This window comes from Antechinus flavipes, chromosome 2, assembly GCF_016432865.1.
Source record: "Antechinus flavipes isolate AdamAnt ecotype Samford, QLD, Australia chromosome 2, AdamAnt_v2, whole genome shotgun sequence".
NCBI classification, from domain to species: domain Eukaryota; kingdom Metazoa; phylum Chordata; class Mammalia; order Dasyuromorphia; family Dasyuridae; genus Antechinus; species Antechinus flavipes.
The window spans coordinates 120898088-120918293 of record NC_067399.1 but is presented as its reverse complement, the minus strand read 5'-3'; the positions used below and the strand labels follow the sequence as shown (position 1 = coordinate 120918293).

General features: G+C 34.2%; 1 protein-coding gene across 1 annotated transcript in view; it reads left to right on the top strand.

Moving 5' to 3' along the window:
- The window catches only part of ANTXR1 (ANTXR cell adhesion molecule 1), a 289146-nt gene that overhangs the window by 150897 nt on the left and 118043 nt on the right, over nucleotides 1–20206 (top strand). Inside the window, exon 13 of the mRNA XM_051975446.1 lies at nucleotides 18137–18232. Within this exon, the coding sequence (XP_051831406.1) occupies nucleotides 18137–18232 (96 nt within the window). The remainder of the gene's footprint in view (nucleotides 1–18136; nucleotides 18233–20206) is intronic.

Sequence of the window (20206 nt, the reverse complement as noted above, 5' to 3'; positions counted from 1 at the left end):
TTAAGACCAGGATAAAAAGACTTAGATCTAAGTAGAGACTTGATGATAACATCATAATTAATGAGTAAGGTAAAGGGCAAAGAACAAATCACAAATACAATATGCAAAACAGAATGATAATGACACTTTTGTTGTTCAATCACTTCTAACTCTTTGTGACCCCATTTGGGCTTTTTTTTTTTTTTTCTTTACAAAGATATTGGAGTGGTTTGCTGTTTCCTTCTCCAGCTCATTGACAGATAAGGAAACTGAGGCAAACAGGATTAAGTGACTTGTTCAGGGTCACATGGCAAGTAAATATGTCTGACCAATTTTGAACACAAAAAGATGAGTTTTCCTGATTCCAGGCCTGGCACTTCATACATGGTATCACTTAGCTGCCCTAATGATGATACAGTATACCATTATTTCAGGAATATTTGTAAAGCAATGATCAGAGGAAAAATATATCTTTGAGAACATAACAAAGGAGATAATTGAGTATTCATTTTAAGATTTAGAAAGTCAACATATAATTAAAAAATAAGCACACAAAAAAGAAAAATTTGAGGATAAAGAGAAAATGGAAAACAAAATAAATACAGAAATTAAAAACAAAAATAAAACTTGATACTTTCAAGAGATAACATTCATAAGACTGGCTAATATTTTAAAAAATAAAAAATTAACAAAGTAAAATACAACAAATAAAAAATTATTTAAACAAATTTGCAAGTAAATTCTATAAAATATTTAAAGATCAATAATACCTATGCTACAAAATTATTCTCAAAATTCTAGAAAGAAAATATTTTAACAAACTCTTTTTATGAAACAAAAAGGGTCCTAATATCTGAAAGAGATAAAAAAGGAAAGAATAAAAATCATGGAACAATATTTCTAATGAATATCTATGTAAACATTTTTAAAATCCTAGAAAATATTTTAAATATTCATTATGACATAAACAACCATGCATAAAGGTTGGTTCAATATTAAGAAAATAATTTATATCACTAATATAAAAAATTAATAATCCAAATCACGTGGTTGTATTTGTAAATACCAAAGCCTTTACTAAAGTATAACACTCATTTATAGCTTTTCAAAAAAGAGCTAACTAAACAAAATATAATAAAAGGTAAAGAAGTATGATGTAGTATAGAGCTAGAGTAAATAGAGAGCTTTGGATTCTAAAGGACTTTGGTTTAAGAAATCTTTGTGACATATACTATCTGACCTTCAGCAAATCACTTAAAATCTCAGTGTTCACAATCAATTCTTCAAGACCATAACTAGTAGAGGAAATATTGATTCATGGATAAAAGGAATTTCATGTACCTAAAAAAAATCAGGGCATCTAGGTGACACAGTGGTTAAAACACAAGACCTGAAGTTGGGAGAATCAGAGTTCAAATCTGGCCTCAGGCACTTAACACTTCCTAGCTGTGTGAACCATAGGCAAGTCGTTTAACCCCAATTGCCTCAGCAAAAAAAAAAAAAAAAAAAAAAAAAAAAAAATCATTGCTCCTTCAAAAATTATATATCCAAAATAAAAATCTAGCCTTATTTTAAAAGGGAAATTAGAAAATTCCAGGACATAAAAGAGATCATCTTTCTTCTTTATTATTGAAATAATTGATTTTGAATAATAATTGAATATATTGAAATAATTCTAGAAATAACAATAATAGCAAGAAAACAAGAAAAATAAATTGAGGTAATAAACATTGGCAAAACTAAGACAAAAGAATTCTCATTTGCAAAACTGCTTGCTTAGGAAACCCCACAGAATCAGCAAAGAAATTGAGACAAGTATATTGAGGGATACAAAATAAATCTTAAATTTTGTTAGTATTTCTGTCAGTAACAAAATCTAAAAAGAAATAATTGACAAAACAAAACTACATTCAAATTAAATACAACAATGCATAAAAAAGCAGGGGCTCAACCTAATAAAACACTTGGTTTTTGGGCAAAAGTGTCTTCCACAAGGGACACCTATAAACTTTATGAAGAATATGAAGAAAGCAGAGATAACATGGAAAAACTTACATGAACTAATGCAATGCAAAGTGAGCAAAATCAGGAAAATACACTATTACAACCCCTTTATCTCCAGTTCATTAGATGGGAAAACCCATCTTCAACTAGGTATCTCATGATTACCTTCTCCCTTTGCCAATGCTGTTTAACTACTTGCAAGACTTAGGTTAAGATGCAAATCAGCATATATCCCTTGTAACAAGAGCATAAAATAACTTAGAGAGGAAGTAGCAATTTAAAAAAACCACTGTGAAGAAGGAATTGGGGGGAAGGGAGAAGGTTTAGATCAGCTATTTGCTGCATATACTACCATCAGTTCCAAATTTATACTCAAATATAAAAAACAGATTTTATTTAGAAGAAACTAAAAAGAATTCTCTTTCAAAACTATGGCTAAGAAGAGAATTTTAAATCAAACATGCAATAGAGGAGATCACAAAGGATAAAGTAGATAATTTTGATTACATGAAATTGAAAAGTGTGCACATGAACAAAATCAATGTAGCTAAGTTAATTGAAAATGATTAACCGGGAAAATCCTTATATCAACTATTGTTAAAAGCCTATCATAGCAATACTTTTTATAATAATAAAGCACTGGAGGATAAGGTAGAATTCAGTTAAATTGTGATATGTGAACAAATCATGGTACATAAACAAATTATGTTATATAAAAAGAAATAAAAATATAAATATCAAGAATTCAGAGAAATATGGGAAAATTTATATGAATGGATGCAAAATAAAGTAAACCAAACCAGGAAAACAACAAATACTGTCATTGCAGTAAGAAAGGAGATCAAATGATATATATTATAATTACTAAAGTTAACCTTGCAGAAAAGTTGGAAAAATAGGTAATGTTTGGGCTAGCTTTCTGGAGGTCCTTGAGACAGCTTTGGTCTCAGCAGGATAAACACCACAAGAAATGTCAGGAATAGGATCTATAATCTTCATTCTGGCCCAGTCTTGATCTTAGTGGAAGAGTGCAGAAGAGCCAGCAGGATGGTCAAAGATAGAATGTCCCATTTCTAGTCCTTCTCAGCCCTTATATTCTTTTGTACAATTACATCATTACAGCATACTGAATATGTATGAACTAGAGAACCATTACATCACCATACTAAGTACTAAGTATATATGTGAACTAGAGAACCATCAATCTCATCTATTTCACTGAGTTAACACCTTGTTTCAAGTATACTTCTCCAGAGTTCTGGCCCTCTACAAAAATATACTTTTCTCCTCACATTGCAGAGATGAGGGTCAATGGATAACAAATGATGCATATACCATTTAGTTCCACATATTATTTTTTTTCTTTTAAAATAATCTTTATAACAAGGGATGCCTCAGTGATTTGAAAATCAGAGAAGGATATAATCAGAAATGAGAGTGGTATAAATCAAATGGTATTAAAAATTAACCCAATGTATTCATCATCTTTTTCAGTATTAATAAAGTCTGAATTTTTTTTACAACTTTAGTATCTATCTGTCCTCCAGATACTTTGTGAATTGATTCTCAGTGACCTCATAATTATATCAAACAACTGGAATAATTTTCCTGTATTTATTCTTTTTAGTACCATTTACATCTCCCTTATAAACACATTTAAACTGTGATATTAGTCCAAGTATGGTGGCTTTTCTGTTTTTGACTGTAGAAAAAAGTTTCTTATATTTTAAGCAGACCTTTTTTATTTTTCTTCAATTTGTTATCCTCTTTCCATTTACATTCTTAAATACTCTCAGTATGACTATACTTAGTTGTATCCCTTGCCAAACTTTCTTCAAACTGACTTTCCGTCAACTCTGCTTTATGAGGTGATAATGCTCATAAGCTTCCATCATCCTTCTTCATAAGATTCTACAAATGACTTCATATTCTAAACTGATGTTTCCTTTGGCTCATCTCTCTCCATTTGGCAAGAAGTATCTATTCTCTAGGAGGATACAACCTCATAGAGGAAATAAAATCCAAGCAACAGAAAAAAATTCTTTAAAAATTAGTTATCTACAAAGTATAGAATGTGTAGAATGTTATTCAAGTAACAACTTCTATATGCCAGCCACTTAAATTGGGGCTATAAATAATAGGAATAAAACAATCCTTACTTTGATGGATCTTTTACATTCTAAGGATATTTCTAAGTACATACAGTATAAATATAAAAAAGAATAGATACGAATAAGCACATAATAGTTTAATATAATATGATTAGCATACAGTTAGGAAAACCCTCATGTAAAATTTGTAAAAACTGGAGGGTTATAATTTTGTAGCAATTGTGGTTAAGTGACTTGCCCAGGGTCACACAGCCAGGAAGAGTGTCTGAGGTCAGATTTGAACTCAGGTCCTCCTGACTTCAGGTCTGGTGCTCTAACTACCTAGCCACCTCTGACCAATTTTCTTCTATTAATGCCATAATGAGCTTGTGGTGAGGCTCAAATAAAATACATATTTAAGATTTTAAACTTTAAACAGTTATCTAAATATTAGTTATTCCTATTATAAGGAGTGGAGGCACAATACCAATATACCAGAATGTCTTTCTAAAGGTCTTTGAAAAGTTATTTATACAGTTTAGTGCATACCATGAAATGTTTTTTTGAAATATTTTCTTGTCCAGTGATCTAAATTCATTCTCAAATATCATATTTTCTTTCTTCTTTATAGCATACTGGTTTTTTTCTGTATCACATAGTTTGGCTAATTTCTACAAACAGGTCTTCCCATGTTTTCATTTCTTATGTCAGTGAAACAAATTCCAAGACTGAAAGAATAGCATAGCAAAGGGCAGAGAAGCCATCCTGAGAGGATTGACTACTGATTGATGGCTTATTTAAACTTTCATTCAGGAAAACCATCAACATGAATCAGTAGCAAAAGTACCACACTGATTAAATTACGTAAATTTAAAGTATCAAGTACAAATCCCCTTGAAAAGTCTAAAAGCAAGTTATTAAATTCCTTTCTTTAAAAAATAGGCCTCATGCTATAACACTAGGCAAACATCATTGAACTCTCTTCTTCTTAAAATAGGAAATTTAAACTATTCTGGTCTGAATCATATCCTAAATTTTTATAATTTTAATTCCACCTTTCTTTTGTCACTGTAATTATTTCTGATATTCCTTAATATAAAAAAATTTTAAAGACCAATTTTAGTCTTCTCTCTCTCTCTTTCTCTCTCTCTTTTGTTGAGGTAATTGTTGTTAAGTGACTTGCCCAGGGACACACAGCCAGGAAGTGTTAAGTATCTGAGGTCAGATTTGAACTCAGGTCCTCCTGACTTCAAGTCTGGTGTTCTAACTACCTAGCTGCCCCTGACCAATTTTCTTCTATTAATGCCATATAACAATGCAGCATGTAATACCACAATATCTAAAGCTTCAATATAGCCAAAGATCCAAAGGGACACAAAGAGACAGATGGCAGGACAATTTGGTGATACAGTGCATAGAGCACCAACCCAAAGTAAGAAAGAATCATTTTCCTGAAGTCAAATCTAACCTCAAATACTTACTAGCTGTGCAATCCTGTCAAATCATTTAATTCAGTTTGTCAGTTTTCTCATCCATAAAATGAGCTGGAGAAGGAAATGGCAAAACACTCCAAGTATCTCTGCCCAAAATAAACAATCACTACAAAAAACAACAAATGGGGTCACAAACAATTGGACATGACCAAAAAAACACAATAACTGAACAGTTTCTACACAGGTAGATAAAGGTTTGCAGTGTGTTTATGTGTGCATGTGTGCTTGCACACATATGTATTAACAATAATAGTTTGCATCCAAGAAATGACATAAATAATATCAACTAGGAAATATGTAAATAAAAATAAAACAAACCAATGATGCATTGAGAATGAGGAAAAGGAATAAAATGCATTGAGAATGAGTTCTTCACTAACATTTATGGAATGTCCAAAGAAATGAAAGAAAGTCTCTACTCTCTCTATTTGTGTTGAGTAAATCCTTTATGGAAAATTTATTTGCGGACACAGACAAGACCTGCATATTATAGGAAGATGTACATGATTACAATTTGCACATTTGGAAAGATGATCCACATCATTTAGATCACAGATACATTAAAATATTGAGGTATCATCACACTCAGAAGATGAATTCAAATGAGCTACCATTATCCTAATGTGGCAAATTGAATTAATTTCCATTCATTTCAACAGATATTAATAGCTAACAATTTTCAAGGCACTGTTACAATCATGAAATCATAGATCTAACCTCAGAGGCCATCTAGTTCAATCTTCCCAGATTATAGATGAGTAATCAAGTAGACTGAAGAGAGGATACAGAAATGAAGTACTTGCCCCCAACAAGTTTCTAGCAGGGAAAATAAAACAAGTACATAAATAGAATATTATTTATTGTTAACATTTGTATGTTACTTCAAGTTTTGGAATGAATATAACATATATTATCTTATTTGAGCATCATCATAATCCGGTGATATAGGTCTTATTATCCCTATTTTGCAGATAAGGAAACTGAGGTAGAAAGAAGTATGGGATCATAGAGTTAATAAGTGTCTGACCAGGATTTGAGCTCTGTTCCTCCTTTTTCAAATTTCTATGTGGCAAACCATCTCATACTTCATTGTGCCATGTCTTTCTTCTTCCAAAGACTTTCTTGATCCACTCATTCTCTTTCCATGAAAACTACCCCTATTGTACTCACTTCTCAGCAGGAATAAGATTTCAATAAGTAGAAAGAGATAAAGTAGAAGAAAATATATATTTTAGAGAGAAAAAGGCATGAAGATATAGAGGGAAGAAAGTATAAGAAGTGTTGACTAAACAGTAACTGGTACATTTGGGTTAGACCATTAACTATGTACAAAAGATTATTAGGAGATAAATCTGGAAAGTTGGAATCATGTTATAGAAAACTTTGATACCCTAAGGCGAATAATTTAGAATTTATTCAGCATGCAATGGGGAACTATTCAAAGTTTCTTAGTAGGAAAATGGACTGTTTAAAGTTATGTTTTGGAAAAATTAAGCTCTCAATGCTGTATAAGCTGGAGGAGCATGTTAGAATAAAGATTAGTTTTGAGGCTTTTAAGTAATCTTGGTAAGAAGTGAAACCAAGCTTTACTCAGAAATGATAATGGGAAAAGAAAGGAGATTAGGTCCAAGAGACACTCATTGGAAGGAAGTAATCATGATAATATGTCATGTATTTCAGGTTTGGGACTTTCACACTCTCCATATTTCAAGTCAGCCCTGATTAACTGAAGTATTTTCTCTAAGGAGTCCACAGGCTTATCTTGTAAACAGATAATCTTTGTATATATTTCATATCTTCATGTCCTTAATATAGCCTAAGTGGATCTTGTCTTAGTTAAATGGTAACCTCCATAGTTTCCACCAGACTTCAGCAAGAACAGATGGAACCAACTACTGTAATTCAGCTAAGAATATATTTTCTGGGAAAACTCTCTAATTCATTTATCTTCACACTATGGTTGATTAACACTGTGTCACTTCAGAAGCAACCTAGTGAAGTAAAAAGAGGGCATTAAATTAGGATCCCAAAGACTTGAATTCTAGTCTTGAGTCTGATGCTGTGTGTCCATAAGCAAGTTCCTTACCCATTCAGAATTTGTATTCCCTCATCTGTCAAAAGAGTAAGTTCCAGCTTTGACATTTCATGATTCTGTTAAGACAGTATGTCCCAGAGGAACACTTATTACTTCTCACAGATACAGAGAACTCATTTCTTGATATAATCCTAAGAAGAATCATAAGAATGAAAACTTTTCCAAAATATCTACCCTGTCTAGGGTTTATTGCTCTCAGTGAGTTACAAAAATGGTAAGATAATCAAGTGTCCTATGAGATTTACAAAACATACTCCTCATAATACTATGTGAAATTTGGGCTCCAGGTGAGGAAACTGCCTCAGAGATGCTAAGTAATTATTAGACAAAGGCCACATAGTAAACCAAGAAGTCATATTTCTTTACTCTTAACTCCAGTGCTTCTTCCACTATACCACAGACAAGAAAGTTTAACTGAAACATATATGAATCAATTGAGATAGAAGAGACTGGGAATGTTAAACCAAGCAGAAAGCTGTTTACATGTGGATAATAACTTTGTTGCCCCTGGATATTCCATTGAATGCTGAGATGATACATTCTAGAACTGGAATAAGAAATGCTTTTTATGATGAAGAGGAGGAAGTGGGGAAGTGACCAGCAACCACTGGCAGCTGTCTGATTCCATCAGCCTGCCAGAAAAGGATTTATAGTGGTCTGCAAGGCAGAAGAAATTTGAATATGTAAGGCTGCTATCATAACAGTGACAAGGAGATCTCAGAAATGGTGAACAGAAAAGCTATGAAAAAACAATCTACTTTGGAGGAAACAATCATCCAATAGCTTCATTAGGTACTTTTTAAATCTAAATCTAAATATACTTTCAATGTATGTGTTTAATCCTATAAGGTAGAATTTATTATTTCCCATTAACAAGAATATACTCAGTCATCTAATAAAAAAGCATAAGTCTTTACTATATATAAATCACTGGAATAGATACCAGAAAAGCTATTTGGGGAGAGCTTATATATGAGTAGAGAGGTAGGAAAAAAGTGCTGTCTTACTTTGGGACAGAAAGATCAATTCTGACTAAGAAATAGAATGGAACAAGAAAGATTTTGAATTTGGGGAGATATTGTTTAAAGGTCCATAACTTGCAGGTAGGTAATTATTGAAGGTTCTTATTTGGAGGGCCAGGTTCTCTCTATATTTTACCATTAGGTGTTCTGAACATTTTATTACATTGGAATTTCATTATACCTTAAAATAATTTATTAGTTTTTATAATATTTCAGTCAATTAACCAATCAATAATTGATTTAAATCAGTCAATTGGTTAACTAATTAACCAGTCAGCAGTCTATTAACTGCCTGCTCTGTGTCAAGCACTGTTCTAGACAGTAGAGATACAAAAAGAAAAGTGCAAGAAATTATAAATTATACGAGTCAACCAGTGCATGGAATAGGAAAAAAAAAGAGTGTGGCCTATAAGCACTTGAAAGGAGGGTAGTTTGACTACGTCATAGAGATTGGAAGGAATTAGTATAATATAATAAGGCTGGAAAAGTATGAGCTCTGGTAAATGGCCTGAAACCTATGGAAATTCTCAGTAAGAACTAGTGAGGGAGCCTGAACTCAGTCAGAAAATGCATAGGTGTTCTAAGCAGAAATACACCAAGGCAGGCAGAAGCCAGAGCAAGCTGCTGAAAGCAGAGATATAGACCATGATCTGTGTGAATAGCTGCAATACAGGCTCCATAGATCATCACCCAGAAAACCATGGGATGAGACAAAACTCAGAACCACAGGAGGAGATGGGGCTAGCTCAATGACAGGGCTCACATGCTGACTTGTGAGTATATTGAGGCCAGAGGGATCTCTAGCAACTGACTGGAAGTCCCAGCAGTGGGTGGAGCAATTCCAAGTTGGGAACTGTGCAAGGAAGACAAAGACAGAGAAGTGATGAAGGTATCACCTGTATTAAGTCACCAAGAAACAAACCAGAAGCCAAGGATTAAGTTGGTAGGCAAGGGATGGCACCTGCTACCACATCTAGAATTGTACTGGTATAAGCACTCAGAGTGTAGAGAAGAGAGCATCAAATAGGAAAGGATGGGTCAGGGAAGCTTTACCAACATGACTGAGCCAAGTCTCAATGAGAGTGAGAAAAGTATTTTTTCACCTCAAAACCCATCAGAAGCCATGTATTATTTCTGAAAAACAATTTTCAACATCAGTTAAGTTTTTTTAAGTTTTTATTTCCAAATTCTATTTTTTCTTACATGTGCAATCATAAAAATTTTCATATCAATTTCTAGAAGAAAACTCAAGAAAAAAAGAAAGTTAAAAATATTGTGCTTTGGCCTGTATTCTAATACCATCAGTTCTTTCTCTGGAGTCGAATAATATTTTTCATCATGAATCCTTTGAGATCGTCTTATATTACGTACTAAGTCATTCACAGTTGCACATCATACAATATTAGTATTGCTGTGTCCAATGTCCTCCTGGTTCTGCTTATTTCACTCTGTATCAATTCATGTAAATCTTTCCAGATTTTTCTGAAATCATTTCCCTTATCATTTCTTATAGTTCAATAATTCCAAATAATAATGATATACCATAGTTTGTTTAGCATTCTTCAATCAATAGGCATCCCTTCCATTTTTAATCTTAATGAAAAGTTTTAAGATGAAAGTTTATTATCTATGTGACAGGCTTTCCAGGGAACACAATGAAAGGGATGGCTAGCTTTGGGTAGTATTTTAGAGAAGGTTGGGTTGAAGGGAATGGGAATAATTATCAGTCAGTGGGGTTTAAACAGTAGCAGCCAGAGTTCAGAATCACTGGGATGAGAAAATTACGATGAGAAGGGAATATGTTAGTCACTGGGGAATGAGTTCAGGTAGATTATCATTATTCACAAAGTTTTGATCTAAAGGTGGAATTATAAGAGGCTGGAGAGGATCAATCACTAATAGTCAATACATTTCTAGTCATTTATTAAATGTCTATATTATGTGCCAGTCATTGTGCTAAGAGCTAGGAGTATAAATATGAAAACAACCATAGTCTTTGTCCTCAAGGGGCTTATAATCTAAAACCACATTAAAAAAGAAGCTGAAAAGTAGAAGGGAGAGAGGAGAAGGTATTGGTTAAGAGACATTAGGGCAGCCAGTGGTAAATAAAAAGATGGCTGGCTTACCCTCCCCTTCCCTAACTCCTGCAAAAATCAAGGTTCTGGACCACAATGGAATGTACACACACACACACACACACACACACACACACACTCCATTTGTTTCTGGATAGTAGGTCTCCTCTTTTTCTCCTGTCAATTCTTAAAAGTCCTAAGCATAGTTCAGGTCCTTCTTATCTCTTCCCAGGCCTCCCACCTGAAATCTCTGCCTCAAGTCTCCACCTAATCCAATCCATCTTTGATTTGGCTACTGAAGTGATTTTCCTAAAATACAGGTCTGACCATGGCATCCCTTTCTCAATAAACTCCACTGGCTCCAAATCATTTGTTTCTCATTTAATTCTCTTCACAATAAGGTCCATCTCTATCTTTCCGATCTTCTTACATTCTGCTCCCCTCCATCCATTCTATGACCCAACTTGTTTCTCTGCTGTTTCTCATATACATACAACTCAGTTTCCTATCTCTATGTTTTTCAGTGGCTATCCTCCATGCTTAAAATATTCTCCTCCCCATCTCTCTTTTCCTTCAAGACACATCTCAAGTATCACCTTCTAGATGAAGCCTTTTCTGACCTTCTCCAAACTGCCAGTACTTTCCCTTCCAAGATTCCTTATATTTAACTACATTGTATGTATTAGTAATCTTCTCTTTATATTTCTTCTGTACATGCTTAAATGTGTCCTTTAGACACATTAGAATTTAAGATCTTTGCAAATAGCAATTGTTTCATTTTTTAAAATATTTATATCCATAATACCAGGCACAGAAGAGGCACTTAATATTTGGTGAAAGATTTATGGGTAATTAGGTGGTGCAATGGATAGAGTGCTGGCCCTGGAATTTAGAGGAACTGAGTTCAAAAATAGCCTTAGACAATAAGATTACATGATGATCAATTCTGAAGGATGTGGCTCTTTTCAACAATGAGATGATTCAGATTCCAATAATTTTGTGTTGAAGAGAGCCATCTGCACCCAGCAAAAGAACTGTGGGAACTGAGTGTGGTTCACAACATAGCATTTTCACTCTTTTTTTGTTATTTGCTTGCATTTTCTTTTTTTCTCATTTTTTCTAGTTTGATTTGATCTTTCTTGTGCAACATGATAATTATATAAATATATATGCATATATTGAATTTAACATATATTTCTACCATGTTTAATATATTGGACTACTTGCCATCTATGGGAGGGTAGGAGAAGGGAGGAAAGATTGGAACACAAGGTTTTGCAAGGGTTAATGTCAAAGAATTATCCATGCATTTGTTCTGAAAAATAAAAATGTTAAAAATTAAATTAAATTAAAAAAAAAACAAAAATAGCCTTAGACACAGAGTAATGGATGACCCTGGTAAGTCACTTAAACCGTTTACCTCAATTTCCTCATCTGTAAAATAGCCACTCTAGTATCTTTGCCAAGAAAACCCCATGAACAGTCACAAAGAGTAAGACACCATGAAAATTGTTGAACAAAGAGAGAGACTGATTGATTACTTATCCCAAACATGGACAGCTCATCAGGGAGTTCAGAAGCCAAAGTTGGTGCTGCTAGGATCAAAGAAACATCACAGAGTAGCAGAATTCAGAATAACACAGGACTGGGACTCAGAAGATCTGTCTGATCATGCTCTGAGTCTCCATTACTCACTAGCTGTATAATTTTAAACAAATCTTTCACTTCCTGGAGTTCCTATAAAATTAGTAGATGGGACTAGATCTTTTCTGTGATATCCTGCAATTAGAGGAACAGATGAGGGCTATAGAAAAAAGAGGAAATTTGGATCTCTAGATTTGTATAGCAAAAATCTCTTAGCAATTAAATGCACTGGATATCTTTCAAAACAAAAAAGAAGTCATGACGTCCCTCCCCCACATTCATTCCTTGAGCAGAAACCAGAGACCAGCTGTTCAGGCTTCAGCCAACTTCAAAAAAAAAAAAAAAAAAGTGGAATGCAGCTCTTTTCAATCACATGGCATAAGCCTCCAGAAGAAAGCACTCACACAGCTGGAGGAAGAGCAGCCAATAATCTATATTGCACTGAGTTAGAATGAGGACACCAGAGTTTGAAGCTTGGCTCTGGCACTCAATAGCTACGAGGGCTACGATAGGGATTGCAGTGCAGGAGAGCTTGTGGGAGACAGAATGCCATCCAGTTTAAAACAGTGGACGTGGAGAGGATTAAGGTGAGAAAAACCAGACCTTGAGGACAAACTCCAAAATTTGAGTCTTGATTGAATACCTAGCAAAGGAATTTGAGTTTTATTCAGGAAGCAATAGATATGTACTAACAGTTTTTTGTCTGTTATTGAGCAAAGAAATGACATGAATTTCTATTTGTAAGAAAAGAATTGGTACAGTAATCCCTTGCCCTGGAAATACTGTAATGGGACAGCTCTTCATTACAGAATCACCAGATTTTGAGCAATCTTTGGAAATCTTCACCTATCCTACATTTTTATCACACTGTTTGGCAGGTTGTAACAAATGTCTACTTTATTCAGAGAAAACAAAGAATAATATCTAAAAAGATAAAATGATTACTTTGAAAGGAGCTGCATCATCTCCATGGTAAAAAAAAAATTAATGAATAAACCAAAAGTTTTTTGTTTAAAACTGGAAAAAAGTGAAATAAAGAAAAATCAAATCTGTTAAACCCATTATTTACTTAAAAAAATAAGTGATATCTTAATATAATTCAAGGGCATTTGTCTAGATCAAGAAGACTTGCTTGCAGTTTTGTGTGCAATTATCTTTTTTTATTGTTCTATGTTATGGAAATGCTTGTTTTATTCCATAAATTAACATTTTAATTAAACTTTTTAAAAAGAAGAGTTCACATCTTGGAGCAGCCTTTTCCAAAATAGGCAACAAGTTGATTTTTTCACCCTGAACTTCAGTTTCTCCAATGGTAAGATAGAGTTAATAATGCTTTCATTGCCTAACTCATAGCACTATTGTAAATGAAGTGCTTCCTAAATCTTACTAAAGTGTTAGGGAAGTTAATGATAATAACAATGATAATACTTAAGTGGTTTCACTTAACTTTCCAAATAAAAATTTTCCTCAAAAAGCTCACTTCAGATTGTTTTTACTGGGGTTTCAGGGAATTGTTCTGGGTCTCTGAAGAGACTAGGGCCAAGAGACCTACCAGTTGCATATCTAGTCCTGCCTCTGTCATTAACTACACTTTTCCACTTGGACATCTCTGAGCCTCAGGGAGTAAATGAGCTTGACATGGAGAGAAATAGAGAAAGAAAAAAAAAGTTTTAAGAATTAAACCTTGGGCAAATCTGGTCCTCTTTGAAAATGAAAGATAAAACAACAACAAGAACAACAACAAAAATAGTTGATAAATAGTGATATAAGTGTATAGATATTTGTGACATGCTGGCTCATTGAAATCCAAGATTGCTGGAATCCAGAGTCCCCAGAGTCCAACATCATCTTCAAGAGAGGAAATAGTACTTGTAGTTCTGGACAACCTTTATCAGAGTATACTGACTCTATCAAAAGAACACTAAATCTGAAAGTCAGCAGACCAGGGCTGTAGTGTAGAATTCAGGGTCACCTACCTATAATAGTTAAGTTCCAGAGGAGGTGTCCCATTATCTCTGGACTACAGTTTTTGAGAACCAGAGTTTTAACAAACAGTCTTATTATAGTTTTTCTTTCATTCACAATAGTTTACCCTGTTATCAAATGACTGTCTCTGTTTTCTTTCCTTAGGGCTTTATTTAGTCCTTATGGATATCTGAAAGAATACTATTCTTGGAAAAAATAATTTCATAGTACAAAGGATAATTCACCAATCCCACGGTCATTATTCCAAGAGAAATGCTACTTAGAAGCATATTCCCAACATTTTTTTCTTTCCCCTCCTTCTTCTTTCTCTCTCCTTACTTCCCTCATCATCTCATTGGACTCTTTGGCTAGGGCTCATACCAGAAATATGACCTTGGGGGAAACCACCCACCTACTGTGCTTAGACTACTCCTACAGCCACCTGTACATCTGAGGCTTTTGCTCCTTCTGATATAAGCTGATATTTCTGCAAACCTTGATGAGATGAGCCAATACTTAGTTTAGGGATCTTTGAACTTCCTGGCTCTTAACCAAAGATGTCCCCGGTGGGTTGTTCCTTTGCCAATTTTGCAAAATTCAAAATTAACTCAAGAGAAACCAATATTGATATCTTCTCTGGGTGAAACCACAAGTCCATCATGGAACTCAATAAATAAATAATAGCTGACTATTACATTTTATAAAGCTATATACCACAACAGTCTTGTGAGACAGTTTATTTAAGTATTGTTATCCCCATTTGGAAAATGAGTAAAGTGAGGCTCACAGGAGTCTATGTTTGATTAAAGCTGCATAGTTACAGAATCACATTATCCTCCAACAAGAGGGAACCTCAAAGACCATGTGGTACAACTGATTCCTAAGTAATAATTTCTTTTAAAATAAGGGATCATCCAGTCTTAGCTTAAACTTTTTCAGGGAAAGGGAACACACCACTTGCCAAGGAAACCCATTCCTTATTTGAATAAGTTTTATATTCATTATAATATGTTATAATAAATAACATATAATATATATGTATATATTTGTGCATATTATGTATATACATCTATGTGTATATGTATGTTTTTATATATATGGCCTAAATCTTCCTCTTAAGAGTCCATCCTCTGTTCCTAGATCCTGGAGCCATACAGAACAGAATTAATCTTTCTTCCATCCCACAGCTCTTCCTAAGCTAGAGAACAATGTAAGGCAAAGACAGTAGGATGGGAAAGGTTCTCTAGTTCTTGCTATATGAGGATTGATTGAAGAAATTAGAGAGTTTAACCAATAGTAAATGATTCAAGATTGGGGAAGAGGATGGCGAGAAGAGGGAGTTATCTACAAGAATCTAAAGGGCTCTGTCATAAAAGAAAATTTAGTCTTGTGATAGAAGAAAAATTGGTCTAGTTCTAGATGGTAGCATTAGAAATAATGGATTGAAGTTTAAAAGAGACAAATTTGGCCTTGATAAGGAGGCAAAAATTATAACAAATTAATTAAAAGTTATGCAAAAGTGAATTGAGTTTCTTTAGGAGTTAGTAGATTTTCTTCTTTGGAGGTCTTCAAGTAATTCTGGATGACCCCTTGTCAGCTATTTATAGTGGAGATTCCTTCTCTGAAGTGGGTTGGATCAGATGGCCAAGGAGGTACTTTTCAACTCAACTTCGAATTTCAAGAGAAATATTTGAAAATACTTATAAGGAGACCACTTACATCTTCATTTCTGGAGAACAATGCAGTATGATGGGAAAGGAAAGGTACAAACTGTGAGTTAGGAAACCAGAGTTAAAACCCTGGCTAGCTGTAGGAAATTCCTTAGAATCAGTTTTAGCTTTAAAATGCACTAAGACTTTTGGAACACATTATCTGTATGCACATACATAAATACATCACATATACAATTATACCTTGAAAAAAGGATGATGAAATTATCTATCTATACCTGTCCTGGGGCCAGTGAGGGCTACCAAATATGTGGTTGTCTTAGAAATAATAAATGCCTCTTGACCTTTAAGATAGGAAAGGAAGGACAGAAACAGGTGAGCTCCCTCACCCCTCTGGAACAGAAAACAGAGCCAAAAAACTCCTTTTCTCTTGATCACCACAAGTTTGGACTAGATTATCAAGTCTAAGATTCAATGACTCTGGTTCTATGATGATAATTTTCCAATTGGCACTTGAGCAGCCCAGGGGGAATAGTAGGCTTAGAACTCTGGATGATAACTTAAAGTTTCTGTCTTCTAAAATATTTATACAGGCCAACTGGGACAAAGAAAGAGAATATGTCAGAAGTAACTTCTCTTGCTTTTGTGTAGAGCTGGCAGAAACAATTAAGATTAAGAAGAGGATCCTTGAAGCTCATCCTATTGCTTCCACTCTACTCCTATCATATGCTTGTAGTTATGTTCTTTTTTTACTAGAATCCAGGCTACTCAGTTTTTATTTTTTATTTTTCAAGACTAAATTTCCCTAGTTTGCCTAGTTTGGAAGTTCAGGAGCTATTCACATGTCCAACCCACTCTGCTCAGCTTGCGAGCTTTAACATACTCTGTTTTATAACCTGGGCCAGTCCTACCACTTTCTTAGGCAATTTGGTATCCCCATATTCCCAAGGATTCATCATATTAATTCTGAATTTAGTATGGATATCTGATAAGCTTACCTCATTGTAACTCAGAACTCCCAAGTTCAAGCAATTCTCCAGTCTTAGCTCCTGTTTCCAAGGATTACAGACATTTACCACCAAATCCAGAAAATAACTTTGCTTTAATGATTAAGCAGCAATATCACACTTTCTACATTCTAAGTTCTGATAGATTTGAAAGCAGATGAAGGTGCTCCTTAACTTTTCCAAGAAAGGAGATAGTCATGAATCCAGGGGATCCTGCTCTATTCATAATACGAAATAATTTCTTCAGTCCATGATCCAATGGGAACCACTCTTTCTTCATGCCTATTCAACTGTATTCAAACAAGGGAAGAGCAAAATATTCTTTCCCTATCCACTGTCATCATCATTCATTCTAAACAGTTATAAGATAAATTGAAATGAGTTATTAACTCAAGATATGATCAAAAGTAACTTAACAAGTACTCATTGACATGGCAGCCAATTCATTTTTGAACAACAACATACCATGTTGGGAAAGAAAGACTCCACACTATGAGTTAAGAAATCAGAGTTCAATTTCTCGTTAGTTTTATGACCTTTCTTGAACAAATTAACTCCTTTTTTCTATAACATAACGACACTGCACTTAGGTCACAACTCCAAATGGAATTGTGTAAATGAGTTTAGAGGTCATAAAATTATAATTTATCATCACTAAATATTTGTTTGTGTACTGTTTTATATTCTGATATACCTAGGGTCACATAAAAGCTTCTTGAGCAAAAAGGGGTTTTGAGTGAGAAAAGTTTAAGAAGCTCTAATCTAAATCCCTTGAAGGTCTGTATTCTGATTATCCTAACAATAATGATCAAAACATGGAGGGGCTTGAGACCCAAACTGGAAAAAAAGAGTGGCTGGTTGTTATTTTATCAATGTCGATCCAACTCTTTGTGAGCCCACTGGGGATTTTCTTGGCAAAGACACTGGAATGGTTTGTCATTTCCTTCTCTAGCTCTTTTATAGATGAAGAAACTGCCAAAAGTTATTCAAAAAGACCTTGAAGCTCTCTGCAAATGACAAGGGCTTTACCATTCCCAGTAATTTGTTTTCTCAACAATTTCTCCTAAAACCTTGTCTTCCTTCCCTTTGCAGTCAGATGGTACCATCCTGGCAATCTCTCTGCTGATCCTCTTCCTGCTTTTGGTCCTGGCTCTTCTCTGGTGGTTTTGGCCCCTTTGCTGTACAGTGGTGAGTGTCCCTGATCCTTCCCCATTACAATTCCTGCTGCTACAGGTATGATAGTTGACAGACTATTAGAATGACAATACCCAGAGAGAAAAGTGGGATTCAGGAAAAAGTCATATTTTATGTTTGAAATCTGGTTAAAATGAACATTGAAGGCAACTTTGCTCCATAGATCAGAACAAAGTAGACAAAGAAAATGTTATATTCTATATTCAATGCAACAAATATTTAAAAGTTCCTACTATGTTCAAGGCACAAAACTAGGCAATGGGAAGACACATTGATATGACCAGACCCATATGTCCAGTACTTTATAAGCTAAAAAGGGGAAAGATATAGACAGAAGTTATTGATGGGAGTAACTTATTAGAGCAGTTGATTGAGCACTGGGGCTGCAGTTAGGAAGACCCAAGTTCAAAGTTAGCTAAATATACTTAGTAGCTGTGTGATCCTGGGCAATCAATCTTTGTTTAACTCAGTTTCCTCATTTGTAAAATGGGGATAATAATAGTACTTACCTCACAGATTGTTGTGAGGATCAAATGAAATAATTGAAAAGCACTTAGCACAGTGCTTCACATATAGTAAACACTAATTAAATGCTAACTAGTATTAGCTATAATAATTAATGATAAAAGAGAATGAAATTGATGCAAAGGAGGAGCTGATAAAGATTCTAGGCAAGTTAGAGTCTTAATAGTAATTATGCTATATAATTATATTATACAAATATTATTATCATATCTTTGAATATAATATAAGGAAGAGAAGTATTTCAACAGAAAGAGATTTAGGGGAAGTCTATTCCAGCATGAAGGGTGAACCAAAGCTGAGAAATGATAAAGGGCAGGATCACAACTTGAGGGAGGAGACAAGTAATCCAATTTTGAAGGAATGCATGATGAGCAGTAATGGATGATAAGACTGAAGCCATATGATGGGAGGCCTTGAAAACCAACAAAGGAATTTTCCTTCTCTAATAAGCAATGAGAATGCACTGAAATAATTTTAAGTAGAGGCATAATGTGATAAATGATGAGAAAGATGAAAAACTACATGCAAAAAGAGCATTTAGGACTTTGTGTCTTCTGCAGCAATATAAATTACATTGGCAGGTCCATGAAGCACAGGGAAATAATAAACAGGAACAATTTGATGACAGAACCATAAAATCTGGGCAGAAAAAAGACCCACCCTTATTCATTTTCTGTACTACCTGTGTCCTAAGTTTTTTCTTTTTTAAAAAAGTTTGAGCAAGGATAAGCAGCAGAGATAACAAAACAAAAATAGTGCCTTCAAGTGACATTTTAGAGATATAAAAAATTAATGAAACACAAAGAAATGCCAGGAATTGAAACACCTGGCAATAATTACAATGATTAAGGCCAGGAGTGTGCTGGAGCTAGCTAATTATTCTCAAGAAAGTCAATTATTAAATTTTTAGTGTGAACATATCCTATCTCCCAAACTGCAAATGTTACAAATGAGAGCTTGATTTATTATTTTGTTGATTATCTAGGCTTAGGAAAGTGATGGGGAAATGGTAATGATGCAGATTAACCTCACAAGTGTATCCTGCTTACATTTTGTCCTCTAGATAGCCAATTGTTAAACATTTATCAGTATACCACTAGTTAAGGCTCTTATAACTGTGAAGCAGTAGGGTTTAATGGTGAGATCACTGGATGTAAAGTCCAGAAATATCTGGATTGAAGTTTTAGTTCTAATACTTGCTGGCCATGTATTTTAAACAAGTCCATCTAATCTTTCAGTGCCTTATTTTATTTATTTATTTTATTTAAGGATAAGGAATTTTGTTGCTGTTTAGTCATTTTCCAGTCATGACGCTTCTTGACCCCATTTGAGGGTTTATTGGCAATGATATTGGAGGGGTGTGCCATTTCCTTCTCCAATTCATCTTACAAATAAGGAAACTGACACAAACAGGGTGAAGTGACTTGCCCAGGAAAACACAGT